This window comes from Molothrus ater, chromosome 4 (assembly GCF_012460135.2).
Source record: "Molothrus ater isolate BHLD 08-10-18 breed brown headed cowbird chromosome 4, BPBGC_Mater_1.1, whole genome shotgun sequence".
Taxonomy (NCBI): Eukaryota; Metazoa; Chordata; class Aves; order Passeriformes; family Icteridae; genus Molothrus; species Molothrus ater.
Genome location: NC_050481.2, coordinates 37,461,086 through 37,479,498, shown reverse-complemented (window position 1 = coordinate 37,479,498; position 18,413 = coordinate 37,461,086). Strand labels below are relative to the sequence as shown.

The 18,413-nt window shown below is 34.8% G+C and overlaps 2 protein-coding genes across 11 annotated transcripts in view; one reads left to right on the top strand and one right to left on the bottom strand.

The window, feature by feature from the left end:
- The window catches only part of ASB5 (ankyrin repeat and SOCS box containing 5), a 39,777-nt gene extending 30,118 nt beyond the window's left edge, over positions 1-9,659 (top strand). For all 4 annotated transcript variants that reach the window (XM_054514633.1, XM_036381937.2, XM_036381938.2 and 1 more), the window contains 6 exons: positions 3,067-3,146; positions 4,189-4,296; positions 5,069-5,219; positions 5,353-5,487; positions 7,483-7,674; positions 9,046-9,659. In XM_054514633.1, coding sequence (XP_054370608.1) covers positions 3,067-3,146; positions 4,189-4,296; positions 5,069-5,219; positions 5,353-5,487; positions 7,483-7,674; positions 9,046-9,173 — 794 coding nt within the window. In that variant the 3' untranslated portion in view covers positions 9,174-9,659. The remainder of the gene's footprint in view (positions 1-3,066; positions 3,147-4,188; positions 4,297-5,068; positions 5,220-5,352; positions 5,488-7,482; positions 7,675-9,045) is intronic.
- Positions 9,660-10,740: 1,081 nt separating this feature from the next.
- Positions 10,741-18,413, bottom strand: part of WDR17 (WD repeat domain 17) — a 57,984-nt gene continuing 50,311 nt past the window's right edge. For all 7 annotated transcript variants that reach the window (XM_036381934.2, XM_054514631.1, XM_036381932.2 and 4 more), the window contains 4 exons: positions 17,947-18,048; positions 16,800-16,895; positions 16,449-16,632; positions 10,741-14,760 (listed from right to left, as the gene is read on the bottom strand). In XM_036381934.2, the coding sequence (XP_036237827.1) occupies positions 14,641-14,760; positions 16,449-16,632; positions 16,800-16,895; positions 17,947-18,048 (502 nt within the window). In that variant the 3' untranslated portion in view covers positions 10,741-14,640. The remainder of the gene's footprint in view (positions 14,761-16,448; positions 16,633-16,799; positions 16,896-17,946; positions 18,049-18,413) is intronic.

The window sequence follows — 18,413 nt, the reverse complement described above, 5'->3', positions numbered from 1 at the left end:
ACTACTGCTATTACAAACACAATGAATGAAAGTGTTTATGTTTTTGCTAATGACTTCTAAGTGAGAGACACCGTAATTTGTAGATTAGCAGAAGGCAGTAATCTAGGCAAAGAATTCAAGAACACCTTTGATGTTTATTTATGGTAAATATTTATGGTAAATATTTATGTTGAACATGTTCTTGCTCCTGTGGTATTTAATGATGAATTACTATGTATATCAACAAGTCAGTTGGAATGTGAATTTTCTTTTTCCAGAATTGGTTGGCACAAAATAGTTCTGTAACTTTTTGCTTTTAGATTTTATTTGTAGTAGAGATGATAGAAGCGTTTTACATTTTATGGATTTATCAGAAACAGCTGGCTGCCAAATATCTCTGCCTGAAGATAGGGATATAAGGTGGGTCTAGGTGCAAACCAGAACTTATAACAGGATCTGGTATAATTTGATTATCAAATGTCACTGGAGTAATTAATAGACATTCTTCTGATCAATCCAAGATGGAAGGAGGTGAAGGAAGTAAAGGTGGAAAATTTTTGCTTTCAGATCCTACCTGTGTTTTTGTTGTGTTTATACATGGCTACAAAAATGTCTGAAATGTATGTGTATTGAATGAGCATAAAAGCCTCATAACTCTTATGATTTTATAAGATATTTTTCCTTAAAACCAGTTCTTTTTTTTTTTTCTTTCCATTGAATAGGATAAACTGTAGAGAAAGAGAGTTCTCATCTATAGAGACAGAGGGATGAAATTACGAAAAGCAACCTCTAAATACAGATTTAAATTTGAGGAATTTTTTGCAGCAGCCAGCAGGATAACTTAATGGATCTAATTGAATTAGAACAACTTGAGTGCTCATTCAGATACTACTGCAGAAGAACAGTGATCGAAATACTCATAGTGATTACACACATCCAAACCACAGTACAATAAATCTATCTGAGCTTGTTGGTATGACAAAGAAAATACTGATGATTTGTCAAAATTGGGTCACTTGAAGGTTTCTTAGCTCAAGGGGTTTTTTATGTATAATAGCCCTTAAATCCCAATCTCTTTGTGGGGGGGGGGGTTAGTTTGTTTTTGTTTTTTTGGTGGTGGTGTTTTTTTTTGTTGTTTATTGTTTGTTTTGTTTTGTGGGTTTAGCTTGTTTTTTTTCTTTTTCTTTTTTTGATTTGATTTTTTTGGTTTTTTTTATTTTATTTGGACTATCAATAAGAATTTCAAAACATTACATTAAATAAACCTGAAGTAAAAAGTACAGGGAGTAATGTGTGTGCATGTGCACGTACATGCACACACAGATGACCAGAGCTTAGTGCAAATAATTCTGACAGAGGATTGGAAACTGGATCTTGCCAATAGTCCATCTACTGCCACAGATGAAAGAGTTCAAGGAGCTTCACACATACAGGATAGTCTGACATGATAGAAATCTCACTGCATTTTTAAAATCAGGTTTATAAAACCTTACTGTCATATTTTTAAATTTCTGCAATCAGCTTTATGTAGTCTTATGATAATTTGAATAATCATCTGTGCTTTTGTTTTGCCAAGTTATTGATCTCAGTAGTATTCAGTAGTGCTGAGTCACAAAGTGCACCATGTTTTCCAAGATGCAGTCATACTTCTCTGTAAGTTTTAGTCTCATTCACTAACACCACTGGGAAAATGGAGGTTTTATCTATAATTTACTGTTGAGCACTATCCATATGTTTTTAGCTAAGCCCTGATTTCTTTTCACGTTGAATAGCCTTTTCATCATTCTTGATGTGTTTTGAGGGGGTTCTGTATAGTAAACAAAAGTGTACTTTCTGAAACAGGCTAGTGGACAGGAGGCCAATAGGAAACAGAAACAGGGTCTATTTCTGGGGTGTAGTTATCTTAGAGCTTAGGCTGGTGACTGCCAGTGATTGAGCAACAGCCTTTGCATTTCAGACTCATTGCTTTGCCAGTAAATGCAGTGGCTGGCTCTGTAGGCAGTCCCTGCCCATGGCAGAGTCAAACCTGCACACCTGGAAGAATCATCTGCCAGTGTTACCAATTCATCATGCCAGGGTAATTCTCTCTGCATTTCTTCAGGAATTTTGGGCAGCTTGATATAACTCACACAAGTGATTGTATTAGTATTTTACAGTTCTAGTGATTTTGTTCTTAGAGGAATAAATATTGATAATTCATAATACATTTTGAAGATGTTTTTTCCTTGCACAGCCTCTCAAAACTGAATTTTCAAAATTCCTGCCATAAATCAGTATCAGGTCTGGCTGCAACCTTGGCTGGCTAGAGGGGACCTGTCAGTGTGCAGCCTTGCAGAGGAAAAGACAGGTCCTTCAGCAAGAGCTTCAGGATTGCTCTGGAAGCTGGGCTGGGAGTTATGGAGGGTTATGTGTGTGAACGCAGGGTTGTTGTTGGGTTACTATTCTTTTTTACCTTTCTCTTTTGAGGGTGATAAATAAATGAAAATTAAGGCCAAAACTTTACAGTAAACATATCTCATTATTTTTAAGCCTAATAGTTTATGGAATGAGAACTTAGACTTTATATCTTCTTTCTACTATAGTAATTTTTTACTGTGATTCTCACTGTATTTCTCTCCTTGCACTTGTGTAGTAGCTTCAAATTAATCTGACCATACATAAAGATTCCTACATTGCTTTTCATATAAACCAACTTCTTTGTGACTTCTTCAGGCAGCTTTATGTCTGGTTTAAGTTCAAATAATGCCTATATTCCAGCTACAAAGTTTTATTATGTGTATTAAAAATGAACAGTACAAAAATAGAAGTGGAATATGGTAATTAATGAACTTATTAAATAGATTACTGATATCAATATCTCAATATTTTGTTCTGTGGACCACATAATAATTTATTAGGGATGTGTTACAATTAATAATAGAGCACTATTTTACTGCTTAGAAGCCGATGATTTGAGTCTCTAAAGAGGAAAAATTAATTTCGTAGGACATTTGACTTCATTCTGAGCATCATATTTTCTGCTTTGCTCTGTGCATTCCAAACCCTTTCTAATTCATACGGCTTATTCAATAAATGTTTATTATATAGGTTCTTGGGCAGATCGCTCACCTCTGCATGAGGCAGCCAGCCAAGGACGTCTTCTTTCTCTGAAGACTTTATTGTCACAGGTGAAGGCTCTGTTTTTACAATTGATTTCATTTTTAATGTTATTTAATTTCTCAGCATAGATTATTAATGCCGATATAGTATTTGTTTTGCTTTTTTCACTTGAATTTTTCAGAGCAATACATGTTTAGGAATTTTTCATATTACAAGATATAAGCTAGTATTTAAAATATTTCCTCTGTATGTTTCAACCCCCATCCACCCCCCCACCCCCCCCAAAAAAAAACCCAAACCAAAATTGTGTCTAAATTTATGTCAGTCTTCCCCTCTTGCATAGTATAAATCAATATAAAGCAGTTTCACTGCTTTAAGCCTTCGGGTAAATAGAGCCAGTCAGGAAGATATTAGTTAACAGGAAGAATCACTGAAAGATTCTGGATTTTGCATTGTTGTAATTTAAAAATAATTGCTAATATCAAAGGGAGGGACTGTCAATGCTAAATTTTAATAATACAATATTGTCCTATTAGCTATTTCAATATTGAAAAAATTATACTATAGAATATATTTGATGAAAGCAGGTAGACAAAATTGTTAGTTCTTAAGAATCAAACAACATCTACTGCAAAAAATTTAGAGGGCGTGGTGATTTTATCAATCCAGTTAATGTTTTCTTTGCTAAAATTCATAGCTTTGGATATTTCAGCTCTTAAGTCACAGATTGGTAGAGTCATAGGAGAGTTTAGACTCAGGTCCTTGTGGGGTTTTAAAGATTACCAATATTGGAGATGCACCACCCTTTCTCTCATCTGTTTCAGGGTTTCTCTGCCCCCCAGTTAAATTTTTTTCCACATAGCTATTTGGAATTTGCCATGTTCTGACTTGAGTCTGTTGTCTTTTGCCTTGTCACTGTGCATCTAAACAGTCTGCATATTTTATGCCTATTTCTGATGAAAAATAAATGCTCACTGAGGATTAATTTATTGCAAGTTGAATTTTAAGCCTATTTAGAGTATTGTAAACTCTTTATTTGAACAGTAGTGTGAGGAAACGACTCTAAATAGGTTTTGTATGATCTTTAAATACCATTCACATCTATTTTAGGGGTACAATGTAGACACACTAACAATTGACCAAGTAACTCCACTTCATGAAGCCTGCCTGGGAGACCATGTAGGGTGTGCAAGAATCCTCCTTGAAGCAGGAGCGAACGTAAGGCTTTGGTTTTGTTTTCTTTTATATGAAGTCCAATTCTAACCTTGGCTTAACTGAGAAGGATATATTTCTTGATTTTAATGTAATTGGTCTCTACTTACCTTGTTGGCTATGTTCATCTCATGTAATTACAGCTGCCATCTGAATGCTTGCAAATGAGAGTGATGGGCAGCTGCTGAGGCAGTAATGAGTTGGAGTGAATCTGTTAGCAGTCTTCATTATGATATTTCACTTCAAAAATATGGAATGCATTCCTCTACTTTACTGGGTTCCTCTTGTTTTAGGTGGCTTTCAGGAGGCTTTTCTTTTCATGTTCAGAATGTCTGCTGTCACACTGCACCGCTGTGCTCTTAAAATTCTTTGGTATGAGTAGAAAAAAGCACAGTCTCTTTTCTGTGCTCCTGGCATAGGTGGTCTTACCTTTTATCCCAAAATGAAAATGGGACTTTATGGATCACTTTCAGTGCAATGTCTGCTGACATCAGAGTTCAAGTGCATAGCTTCCTAGGTCTCTGATCTTTGTAATGGAAATATTTACTGTTCTTAAAATACTGTTTTTATCCAACATACTTTAACAAGAATAAAAGTAAACTAGTTCCAACTGAGAAGCATGGTAAGAGGAAGACAGTTTCACAGACACTGGTCAGTTAACTTGTTATTTTAACAAGTACTTTTTTTTTTTTGTATTTTATGCAATTTCTAACTATTTCCTGTTTAAAAATCTACCTTTCTTTTAATTCTTTTTGTAAATAGATTTTATATATTCTAGGTAAATGCTACAACAATTGATGGTGTAACACCTTTATTTAATGCCTGTTCGAGAGGCAGTGCAGCATGTGCTGAGCTCCTGTTACAGTACGGTGCCAAAGCTCAGTGGGAGTCCTGTCTGCCATCACCAACACATGAAGCAGCCAGCAGAGGTAAGAAATTAGCTCCTCAATAAACGTGGATCAGCTGAGCAATGTCCCAGTAAGAGGGTTAAGAAATGTGTGTGGTTTTGTCCATGAGACAGCATACTGAAGTCCAGCAAACTGTCATGCTTTGTACTGACAGGTCACAGTGAATGTCTGGAGGTACTGATATCCTGGGGTATAGATGTTGACCAAGATCTTCCTCATTTAGGAACACCTCTGTATGTAGCTTGTGTTTCACAGCAGATCCATTGCATTCGAAAGCTTCTTTATGCAGGTATGTCATGATTTCAATAAAATATTACTGGTCTGCAAAATAAGCATATTGTACTCACCTTTGAACTCAGCTGTGCTCAGCCAACTGAACTGGAACCCTTGCTTGCAGGGTTCTACTTCAAAGTTTATGCTGAATAATATTTTCTTATATTTACTTTTTTTTTTTTTTTTTTTGCGCCACAGTAAGCTTAAGAGAAAAAAAGGAAGCAAGACCAGTAAGAATGAATGTTCAAAATTTTCAGCACATAGTGCAGCTTTGTAGATATTAATTTTCTGTAAGAACAAGAAGTGTAAAAAATGAGCTTTGAGAAATTTCATATAGTAATCATTGAGATTTCAGTCAAACTACTTTAGCAATGAGGTCCCCCTCACTTTCATTCTTCATCAAGTTCTGACTGATCTTTGCACAAGGCATAGAGGCTGAGTTGCAGAGGGAAGGGGTGAGGTAAAAGGCATCTGATCCTAAATTTCAGATTATTTTTTTAAATCAATGGATTAGAGATGTTGAAGGCTGGCTCTGTTTCAGCACAAGTCCAGGGACACAACTGGCATAGCTGAAAGATAGTTTGGTGCATTTCAGTATTTACATACAGGGCTTTTGCATCCTGCAGAACAAGGAATTAAAATGTATATATGAATAATTCAGCCTTGCTATCATTGCACCAGAATAGTTTTTCTAGTTGATTGCATGCTATATTTAGAACTTAAACAAGCAGTTAAAGTGTTTCTCATTGAGTCCATCTCCTCGGATGATTAATTATCCTATGTCATGATTTTTTATGTTTAAGAACAGCAAAAGTATAATTAGCATACTTTGGGATTCAAGTACTACTATACAGAAAAAACAGTAACAGAAGGGCTTATTCTACATTTGTTGGTGCCCTGAAGTAGAAAAGGTTATGTAAATTGAGAATTTAAGTAACTACTTATGTAAATTAAATTTTTTCATGTTTTATCAGTTTGTGAGAATGTATTAGAAGTTGAAAAGCAGATAGACAATGAAATAAGCAAGAGAATGCAGAAACATGCTCTAATTGTTAATATAAGAACAGGGAATTATTCAGATTTCAGATCCAATTACTATAGACCTGTGACATTATTATTTTACTCAAATGGACATTTAAAATGCAAAAAGTGTTGAATCAGGGAGTAAAGTTGGTACAGCAGGCAATTATTGGTCTCACAAGGTCAGTAAGAAGTCTGAAGAAGGCTGGGTTTTAGATGAACCAACAGCTTCCATGTCTAAGGGAGATTCTTCCATACTAGCTAGTTTAGTTTAACTCTTGTATGGTTTTTTTTTCTTGAATATGAATGCATTATTGCAAATTAATTTAGTCTATTTTAATTTAAAACATGTTAAAATTACCTATTAATATAAAAGTGTACTAATTAGAACCCATGGATTGGGAGAATTAATGGTTTGGGTTTTTTTTCCCTATTAGCTTTCTTGAACATGTATCTCACCTTAATTAAAATTAAAACTAATTTATAGATTAATAAATAAAGGTTGGATGGGATGGGAGTCTATTTCAAACCAACTGCCAGCTTCAACATGTCAAAAATTATAAGGCATTCAAGATTTTGTCTTGAGTTGGTGTACTCACAAAAATAGACATACAAAACTTCAGTTAAGTGATTTTTTTAAAGACTTAAATAAAGAAAGTATGCTTTTATGTAGTGCAAATTTTCTTAAATATGAACAAAAAGTGCTTTTTATGTTTAGGCAACAGTGATGCTTACATTATCTGATTGGTACCTGATACCTTTTTAGCTGGTTGTACTTGAATAATAAAACCTAGGCTAAAAAACTAAAACCCAAACAAAACACTGATGTGATTAGTTATAGTTCTATGTAATAAAATAATAATAAAGTGGCTAAATGCACTGTGGCCATTCCAGACCAGTGGTGGCTTTTATTTGCTTTGTAGCCTCATCTTTCTTACTCAATAGCAAATTTAATTAATCTCACATCTCTTTATGTGCATCTGCCCACCAGGTGCCAACGTGCAGAAGGGAAAGCATTTGCAAACTCCACTCCATGCTGCTGCCCAGCATTCTAGTACAGAGATTGTAAACTTACTCCTTGAATTTGGGGCAGACATAAATGCCAAAAATTCAGATTTTGAGAGGCCTGTTGATTTAGCTGCCCCAAGCAGTTTAGTGGAGAGACTGCTGCTCTTCCACGAAGGTAAGTTTTAGATGTTTATATTTGAAACTGCAACTTGTATTATCAAAAAAACCAACCTACCTAGAAAAACCCCCAATTTAACAGCCCAAACAACCCCTGTTATAGACGGTAACACTGTGCTGTATGAAATGATTATATGAGCATTCAGGTAATTTCCTTTCTAACTATAAACATACTCAGCAATATTTAGCCTCAGGCCAGAGCCCATTGACCAAGCAGCATCAGAATTTATACAAGCTGAAAAAGTATCGTCATATGTTCATTGGGTGTTTACTTAAGTAGATATTTAAGCTACATTTTTATTGGCTTTTACAGACCTTGTTAAAAAGAAACAGAGTATTTAAATTTCAGGCTAAAAATATATTTCATTTTGTTCAGCTGGCATAATATTTTTAAATATGTATTTTATGTGCATATAAAGCAAATTATTTTGATTATGGGCAAAAAAAAAGCGTAAGAATTTTAATTTTCTAAATTTTCTTTACAAAATTCTCAAATCCTGAGAAACAGAAGACTAAAGAGTCTGTAGTTCCTCAAACCTCTTAAAGGTCTATCTGCTTTGGCAAGAGAGAAATATTGCAAAGGGAACTGGACTTGTTCAGACTGAACTATGTATAATGTAAAAATAAGCCACAAGAGAATGCAACTATTTCAATAACCATGGGCGTCTCTTTAGAGGTCAACTGACAAATAACACCGATTCATGTTTTCTTCCAAAAAAAACCCACCCTGTAGTCTGAATGCTGCTAACAAAACCCCTCTAAAACTGTATGTTTTCACAAATTTACCAAGACTAGTAGTGTTTTTAAAAGTTAGAGCAAAGAAAAATGTTACATTGCATGAAACATATCCACATTTATTGTCCAGAGAAAATAGCATTTTTAAGGAATGGGGGGCAAAATGATAAAGACATTATGATTAAGTAGTAAGACCACTAAATATGGTCCAGGATCTTGGGGTATTTTTCCTGCTTATTCTTGTTGCAGTGATGCATTGGTAGTGCAGCTGGTAGTGCTATAGCAGGTATGTAACCTGTATTGTGAATAAAAAAAAAAACCAAAACAACGAGTCTGCAGTTTTTAAATTTATTGACATCAGATATTTCCTGGGAACTGGTTTTTAATTTAAAAAAAAAACTGACCTTGTCTTGCTTTCTTTAGTATTTCCCTAACTATTAATTAAGGTTTAAGCAGCCCTAGTCTTTATCTTTGAGGGCAGAAAGGCAGTGAAGGAAACTGAATGAAGAAAAAGGTCAAATTTGCAAAATATGAACTTTTTTTTTTTTTAGAAATCTATTATTGTGTGAGGCAGTTGTAAAACAAAGTGCTAGCTTGTATAATTGTACAATTAAACTCCTTTCTTTATTTGCAGCCACACCATCTTCTCTTTGTCAGCTCTGCCGACTATGTATCCGAAATTACATAGGAAGAGCTAGACTGCATCTTGTTCCACAACTCCAGTTGCCAACAATACTTAAGAATTTCTTACAGTATAGATAACATAGTAATTAATTGTTAGAAACTTAAATATAGCGAGTACATTTTTTTCCTCTCTGTTTATTGTACGTTTTATCTAAAGAACTGCTGGGCGGAAAAAAAAAAAGCCTTTTGCATATTGCTTAAAAAAATGGTATCTTTGACACCTGGTGTTGGAAATGTAATAGTAATTGGGAGCCATTCAGCAGCTAGTGCCAAGGTGCTAATCCAGCTGAATTGAGTAAGTGTGCTGATACTCTGGGACATGATTGTATAACTTTATCTTAACCCTTTATAGCTTTAGTGCTGTTACCTTTAATTTTGCTTATGTTTTTAAAATCTGTTTGACACACCTCAACCACAAAGAGTTTCTTCATTATTATTTGTTAAGTTTGTCCATTTGGAGTCAATATTTTATGTATTTTCAAATCTCTGTTGTTTGTGTACCTAAAAATACTTGGTGATGGGTGCACGATATGCATTGATAAAAATAAAACAATTAAACATCAATTCTTTTTCTTTTTCTAGACAGTTCATTAATCACAGTGAGAAACTTCCTTTACTCTTCCTCACTGCCTGTGCTGTGGATTGTAATTAAACTGATGTGAACATAACTTCAGTTTTTTATAGAATTCTGTTTACTGGTACAATTAGTAACTTATTTCTCAAAAGCCTTAATACGGAGATACTTTTGGTATCCTCTTACAAAAATAATTTTATGGGCACTTCCCTTATCTTTTCATAACAGTGCTGTATCACAATAATTTAATGGGCAAACTAAATAATTACTTGCCTCAGAGAAAGACATTTTAATATGTAGTGTCTGTGAGATTTCTGAAGGCATATAGTGGAGATGTGGATACTGAATCTTCAAGCTCAAATTCAGGAGGTGAATACAAGGTTTCAAAAATGTCAGTTTTCTGTATCAAGATGGGTACAGCTCGTGAAAGGACATTACTTCTCTTACTACCTGCTTTGTAAACATTTACCCAGCTCCAAAAATCCTATTTCAAATTCCCAGAATACGCCAGCAGGCATTTCTGTGAAAAAGTATTGTTCAACTCTAGCCAGAGATAGAATGGTGACACCCCCAAGGGACATTAGAAAACCCTGAGGCTTTGTTTATGCCCTTGCATTTTTGATGATTGTGATCTGAATAGATTAAAATGCAGCACTCCTCCTTTCCCTCTTCTCATTTGCTGTTCCTTTGAGAACAGATTACTTTCTCAGTGACTGATGCTCAGTTCCTGCAAACCAAAGCACGGGACATCTGAAAACTTGCCATTTGCCCTTGGTGATTCACCCTCTTCCATTCCATTTCAGTGACTCCTTTCAGTATTTATGTTTCTACTGGAAAGATGATAAGAGAGGAACTAACTATAGAGGAAGCTTTCACAAAAAGGAATGCTTACTCAGTTGCTAAATAATATGCTCCTAATAAAAAATGTAGCTGTCTTGACACTGTTAAATAACCTTAATTTGCTTCTGTTTACTGCAAAAGCTCTAGTTAGGGGGCTTTTCTGGAGTCCTTGGAAAGTCAAATGCAGATATGAGGAGCTGCTTAGGAGACCATCATATCCTGAGTCTGTACTGGGGTGTGTGTAGTGGTTTTTATTTTCATCCAGAAAATAGCAATTTGTGGTTTTAAGTACAACACCATTACTGTGTATTACTCTCACAAACAAGCCAACTTTGAAGTGCCAAGCCAACCACAGCACTGCTGAACTTCTTCACGTAGAATGAGTTCATTTAGAACCTCACCTTCAGGTGTACATACATTGCTTTTCAAGTTTGATTCAGACAAAGTGGCAAAAAAAGCTCTCATGTTCTAGACACCTGTATCAGATTGGAGCAAACACGGCTACTCTGCAAAACACCTATTTGGAACACAACTAGATAAGGTTAAAAGTTTTGCTGAGAGTCACACCAGGGTCCAGGCCATCTCATTGCAAATAGGTGTGTTCATGCTCTTGTGGCATTTCCAAAGTTTATTCCCACCATTCTCCATGATCCCTACCACCATCCAAAGAGTGAACAAAGACCATCTTTGTAGTTTACAGGTATTTGGTAGTATTTTTTGTGTAATTACACAGAATAGGGCACTAGTCAGAAGAAACTGGCTTGTAGTAATACCATTACTTCGATCTCAGGCAAGAGGCAATTTTCAACATAAACTTCCATCTTTTGCTAAGAGATAATTGTGTGAAAATTGAGTTCATTTTGGCAAGCTGAGCTGAGTTGGATGGGGCATTGCTTCTGTTACTATGTGACAGGAACAAACAAATGAGGGAATGGATGTTGTTGGCCTGGCAGGACTATGCACTGGGACACGTCTCTGGCAGATCAGAGCCCTGTGCTACTGTCACATACCAAAAACACAGGGCAATGAAATACCTGGTGTTAGTGCTTGGTAAAATCCCTTCCAAAAATGATCCCTTGTTTAGCCAGAAATGACAGGTTTGTTACTGTTCTCATGCTGTCAGGGCCCTATTCAATGTGGCTTTGATGGGTTGAATTCTTAGTATGAAATAAATGTTATGTGTTAAAATGTTAGAAACCAGGATCTGAAGCAAACAGTGACCCAGGTCAGAGCACTGTTTAAGTGCCCTATTACAATAAAGCTCTTACTAAAAGAACTGTTACACCAGTTAAAAAGTGTTCTAAGGCATTTTCAGAGAAAAAGGAAAAAAAAAAATGTATTCCAGAGACCCACAGGAGGCACTGCACTGGTGGGTGAGAAAGCACGTGGAATACAAGGTTCTCTTGTGCTTCTCCTGGCCTGTCCTGGGGCTGTGGGCTGCTTGGCTCTGGCCATGGCCAGGGCAGCATCACTGGCCCAGCCTGGCAGGAGCCCTGAGCAGGGTGGAACAGACAGGGCATCATTCCACACATCATGGCTTTTTTAAAGTGCCAAATCTCCTATCTCAGACTGCAGGTGCCAGTGAAGCTGTCTCTGAAGCTAATAAACGTGTCAGTACTGTTGGGACAGATTATTTCCAAAAAACAATGGATTTGGTTTTGCACGGATGTTGAACATAACAGATTTAATAGTAATTGGAAAGCACTAGCTGTGTAGCTTCGCATGTTTTTTCATTTAAATGGAAATATGACTTTTATAGAGGAGTCAAACAGTCTTTTGAAGACAAAGTATTCTTTAATATTAAGGGGTAGATATCTGTATTTGACTTGCTATACTAGACAATGAAGCTACACATTAGCAAACAATCTGAAATTATTTTTGAAACTGATGAACGAGTTGACAGTTGCAACCACAGCTGTAACAGCAGACACAATTACAACCTTTTCTGCATATTCCCCTCACTCACCACTGTACAAACAACTTCAAGGAAAATGCAACCTCATGTTATTCACAAAGACTGTTACCTGATGGATCCCCAGTATAAAAAATGCCCTTTGACTTATATTTTGAATTTTAGTAAGGAATGAATTCCTAACCCACACTCTGTAATTTAGAGGGAGTAGATTTGCCCAAGATTCCATGTTAAGGCATAATTTATGTGCAACACATTGATGCAGTTATTCTACATATTCAATATATTTTAACTGTGAAATATTAATAAAAATTCTTATGATACAAAAAAAGATTTTAAATATAGTAGAATGGCAGTTGAGTTAATACTTCAGATCCCAATCCTCAGTCATGGGGCTTCATGTTCAGTTCTTTTGTTTGCTCTCCACCTCTGTATCAAGAACTTTTACATACCAGGTTGTAAGATTTATGTGCTAACAAACAGATCGTCTTTCATTTGACAGAAGCAAGATCAGATACTGACTGATGGAAAATTCTTTCAGAAACTATGAATTTTAACTTCTGAAACTGAATTCTTCTTCTGCAAGTACCACGGAGTAAACAAAGGAAAAATATTTTCAGAGAATACTTTCAGGAAGTAAAAGATTTGGTTCCAGCACCCAAGTATGTAAAAAAATGGGGGTTTTAGGGTACAGAACAGCTGTGTACCCCCACCCAATATATTCTTACACCAGAAACCCTGTAATAGTACTTTAGAACATTGCCAGAGGATTTTAAAGAGGTAGGGCAAAAAACAAACCCAGGATTTTCTTTTATTTCTAATCTCCATCCCAACATCCCAGCATGGTGGCATTGTTATTTCTACAGTTAAATAAGGGCAAGGCTTACCTCTAAATTGAGGCCTTTTTGATAGGATCTACTAAATAGAGACCCAATACTATTTCCAGTTTCAGAACAGTTGCTTTAGAAATAATTCTGCCAATTTTTAATTGCAACCTCTTTATATTTAATGTAACTATCAGGAATTTAAATAAATTTCAAAATTTATTTTTAAGTAGCAGCAAAAAAAACAGATGAAATAGATTTCTGCTTATGTACCATCAATTAAGCTAACAAAAAGTACTGCAACCAAGGCATCTTTTCTAAAAGTGAGCAATTCTTTTTATAAGAATTATTAATAAGAATAATGAGTATAATATTTGCCTTATAATAAATTCCATACTATACACAGCTTTAAATATTTTTAGTATTCTATTGCCATAACTGCTTTCCCATTTGAGTACAGATGTAGTAAATAAAAACATAAATGCACAAGTACTTACTTCTGGTCTGTCATATTATATGCATGTTTATGACTAATACAAAATGTAAAGAGAAAACAAGCTTTTTAAGTGTACATAGCATAGTTAAATAACTTCAATAAATATGCTGCTTGTTCTATACAAAGCCTTTGTTAAAAAAACCAAGAAAATTTATAAAGAGCTTTAGCCTCCAGTGAAAGCATAACGGAGAATGTTGCCAAATATGATCCTATTAGAAAATACAATTTTGTAATCTAGATAATTTAAATAAATAAATAAAAAATAGATAATCTAAAGAAAACATAGATAATCTACACAAAACATAAGTGACCTTCTATTTGTACTGCTATTAAAGCACAATAACAAGTGGATGAAAAAAACACCTACTCTTGAAATTTTACTTTTGCTATAGAACCCTGTGTGTAAAAATTAGTTCAAATTAAAAATGGGGACAGTGTGAAACAGCCAAAATATTCCAGTCATTCTAAAAAATGTTTGGAGTTGCTGTCAATAAAGTAATTTTATGATTATATATTTGGAAGAGTGTTTATGGGTTTCACAGTTTATTATCAATATTTTGGTAATATGTAGATAGTTGCTTACTTTACAAAGCATCTATTCACACAGAGTTGACAAAAATAATTGTCTGACGACAATATTCTTACAAAAAAAAATGACATGGCTATATATGAAATTAGGACTTTTTCTTTGGATTATCAAATAACTCTTTTCTTTGGATTCTCAACAAACATTTGTATAGAAATCCTTTCATTCTCATGTTAAAATTTTCAAAGTTCAAGTAATTGACCTGCAGGAGGAATCAACTACCACCTCTCTGTCCTTTGACAATCAAGGTTAAATCAGCATTAACTCCCAGAGTGTTATTTTAAGCACTATAAAGTACAGAGGAAACACCTCATCAAAATGGGTTAAGTCGTATTCCTGTTCCTAATGGTGAAAAAGGATTCACTTTGGCCCACATCAAAGCATCATTCAGTGAAATAGTAGATTTTCCATCTTCGAGGAAGAACACAGGACCCTGTGAAGCAAAAATGTTTGGGAAGGGAGAGAAAATGAAATTATATACAGATTGTGTAAAGGCCACAACAAAAAGCATATTTTATCTCAGAAGAACATAAATGCCTTGTTTAGACCTATCCACTATGTTCATACAGATATTTTTCCCCACTCACTTAAAACTCTGATAACAGCGACATGTTATGAATTGAGGGCACTTATGTTCCCAAATCTGTCAACCCAACCTTTTACAATATTAAAATTTTTAGTTTGATGTGTTTTATTGTTATTTTATATATGCTTGTCAATTATTCCAGAGTTAAATTTAGCTTGAATTAGAAACTGAGGTAACAAGCATTTTTCTTCAGAATACTGTCCTTATTTCATCATGGACATGATTATTATTTCTGCTGATCTTTGCTTTTCCTATCCACAAAAATCCTCTTGATATAATGTCTCCATGAATTGTTTGAAAACAGAGTCTACATGCAGTCTACAGAATAATTTGAATTATTCACTATGAAAAGGACAAAGTACTCATTCATGTGATGGAAAAAGAGCTATTTGCTAATTTATTAATTTGACAAAATGTGCTCTGAAAGCTGCATTTCAATTTCAGTGCTTTCTGAAAGAATTATGCTCTCCAAACTTGCTACATAAAACTTGTAAACCCATACAAGTAGGCTGCCCTGCTTTAGTATTAACTGATTTTGATTGTTGAGCTGATCTGCATGCCCAAAGACACCACTCCTAATGTATGCTAATCCAGAAATACAGATCCTGTAGATGAGAAGCTGGTGACACCATATTTGCTATTCTTGTTGAATGGACTATAACATTGGCAGCTTTACATGGCTGTTAGAATATGTTGAGAGTACAGCCACAGACAGAGACTACTCATCTAATCTGGAAGTGTTGAGAGCAAGTTATTTTAGATTGATGGTGAGCAGTTGAGAATTTTTTTACCTTAAAAATCCCACGAGCATTTTGTAAACTCTAATTTTCATCAGAAAACTATGCATCCTCTTAGTCTCTAAACCACCCTGTTACTCTTTGGGCTGACATCTTACACTGGACAGAGGAAACAGATTTGGCATCACCTAGGAAAGTAAATTCCTACTGAGGCATTGTCTGGAGGCAGGAGTAGTGTTTTCAAAATCTTTCAATTTTCTGTTTATTAAAATAACAAGATATGCTAAATAGGTGTTATAAGGACTAATGTGTATTAATCATAAAACTCAATGTGAGTGATGAATAAATATATTTGAATATTTAGTCTGCTAATGTCTGGATTTAATTAGTCATGAATTCCAAGTTTTATGGTATGCATTTCCATAGTGATAAAAACCAAAACCAGAAAAATATTAGTATGTGGTTGAAGACAAATAATCTCCTGGCTTTTATTGAAGCTGTGGTGAAGGATTAGCCAAAAGATACATGCACTTTAGATACAACGTTTGGCAAAGGAAATCTTTCATGTGTAAATTAAAAGGTTTTGGATTTTGGAAATGACAATTATTTGATTGGAGAATTCTTTTTACAGTCTTTCTTAAATAACAGATATCACTGCCTGTCACTTTTAAGTCTATCCTGTGATAACAGGGTAAACCTTTTTCCAGGCAAATGGTGGGAGAGACCTTTGATTTATGGCAACCTCACAAGTAGTCAGTCCTATCAGTAAGAAAGAGCACTTCAGCTCTGAAACCGTACCTGGATCTTTAGCCCTGTCAAACAGGAGGTATGAACATCTGAATGACTGGGAAGATTTGATCCAGTGACACAGTCTGGCCCAACCATTCCTTTCAGAGGCTCCCCCTGAATTCGTGAGACAAGAACTGAGTACAGCGCTCTCTGCGATTCAGAGGGCGGGGTGCATGGCAACTCATCTGTGGGCCTAGGAACATAAAAGAAATTTGGTTTTCAACTTGGCTTCCTAATTTGTGTGAGAGGTTAAGATCTGCAAAGCAGTTACATTCAGACTTTACAAAGGGAATAAATTTACAGCTAAACAGTTAAATACTACTAGTCTCACTCATGGTAATTTTATACTTTTCCACCTACTTGTTTGATTGTGTGCAAGCTCTCCATGCATCCAATTCCTCAGAAAGCTGTTCAATTTTCAAAGGTACAGATACGTCCCGTCTTTTTAAAAGCTGACTGAAAAGGAATGCAAGTAATTAAAGTCCTAATTAATCCTAATAATGATAATTTTCTTAGAAGCAAGACATGATAGACAGTAGTAAAATAAAACTATTTCTGATTGGATATGGAATAACTATGGAAATAAATTGATCCTTCACAATATACAGTATATTAAACTTCAGTAATACTCACACAAGTTATAGAAGTATAGCTTTATATTTAAATTTTATTTTAATGATCCCTATTTACACTTTATTTAATTTGCTTTAATTTTTTTAACTTGAGGCCACTCTATATTTCAAGGCTATATGTGTTTTTATTTCTTAATTTTGTCAACTTTACTAAAATTAAGGATCCATTTTGCCTGCATGTACCATATCTGGTAAAAATGCAATTAGAGAAACATGGTTGAACACATACATTGGGACAGCCTTGTTTCACTTGCAGAAAGCAGTTTCAAAGCCCTTGCAGTGGATGCATTTTTTATTTATCAAAATATAATATAGGTGGCAGTAACTACCTGACCTAACTCAGCCATCTTTCATTTGTGTTGGCATACCTTAAAAATGTCTTGCTTAAGCATATAAATTGTCCACCTTAAGCAGGTAAGTGTCCAGTTTAAGATGGGCCAGAAACTAAAAACCTATGAGTCTTGAAGATATTGGGCAATCCAAGAACAAAACTTTGAGCAGTACTGTTTTGTGGTTCTTTACATAATAAATAATTGAAAGCTTTACAGCCAAAAGTGAAAGTATCACAAACTGAGTCTCAAAGACTGCTTGTCACTAGTGTAATAATATCCATATCAGAATAGCCCTTCTGTAAAAGCTTGTATTTGATCTTGTTATTTCTTTAGGTTCAGAAAAGAAAAAAACCAAACCAACAACAAACAAATGCTCCTTTTCCTTTTCCCCAATCCTTTCACCTAGTTTCAGACATGAGGATAGCTAAGAAAAAAGACATGTTTTCATTTTTTTGGAATGTGATGTGAAGAGTGGGCTCAATGTATGGAATATGTCATAATAAAGATTGAGATTACTCAGAGTTAATGAAAACACAGTATTACCTTGTATACTCATATAGTGCAGGTACAATGCTGTTGTACTCTCTTCTGATAGCAAGTAAAGCACCAACATAACCACACAAAATCAGCAACTCATTCCGAAACCTATAAATGAACAAGTATCAATCATGAAAAACAACAAGCATTTGGAAAAACATTAAACAAACTCATATTCATGTTATGATTTTAAGACCTAATTTATCTATCACCTTTTGTGAAGAATATATGTTCACTGATTATGCTTACTTTCTGTGTCATGGACTTGTTTAAACAGACTGCATCCGCTTCATGTTGATTTCCATTATTAAATTTTAAATGGCATTTACAACACAATTTTTAAGCATGATCAAATAGAGTTACACAAACAACATCACTCAGACCTTTTAATGCGATAGAATGTAAATGTAAATAAAACTGCCCCAAATATTAGTGTAGATTTCAGTTTCACCAAGTTTCCCAAACGTTTTTCT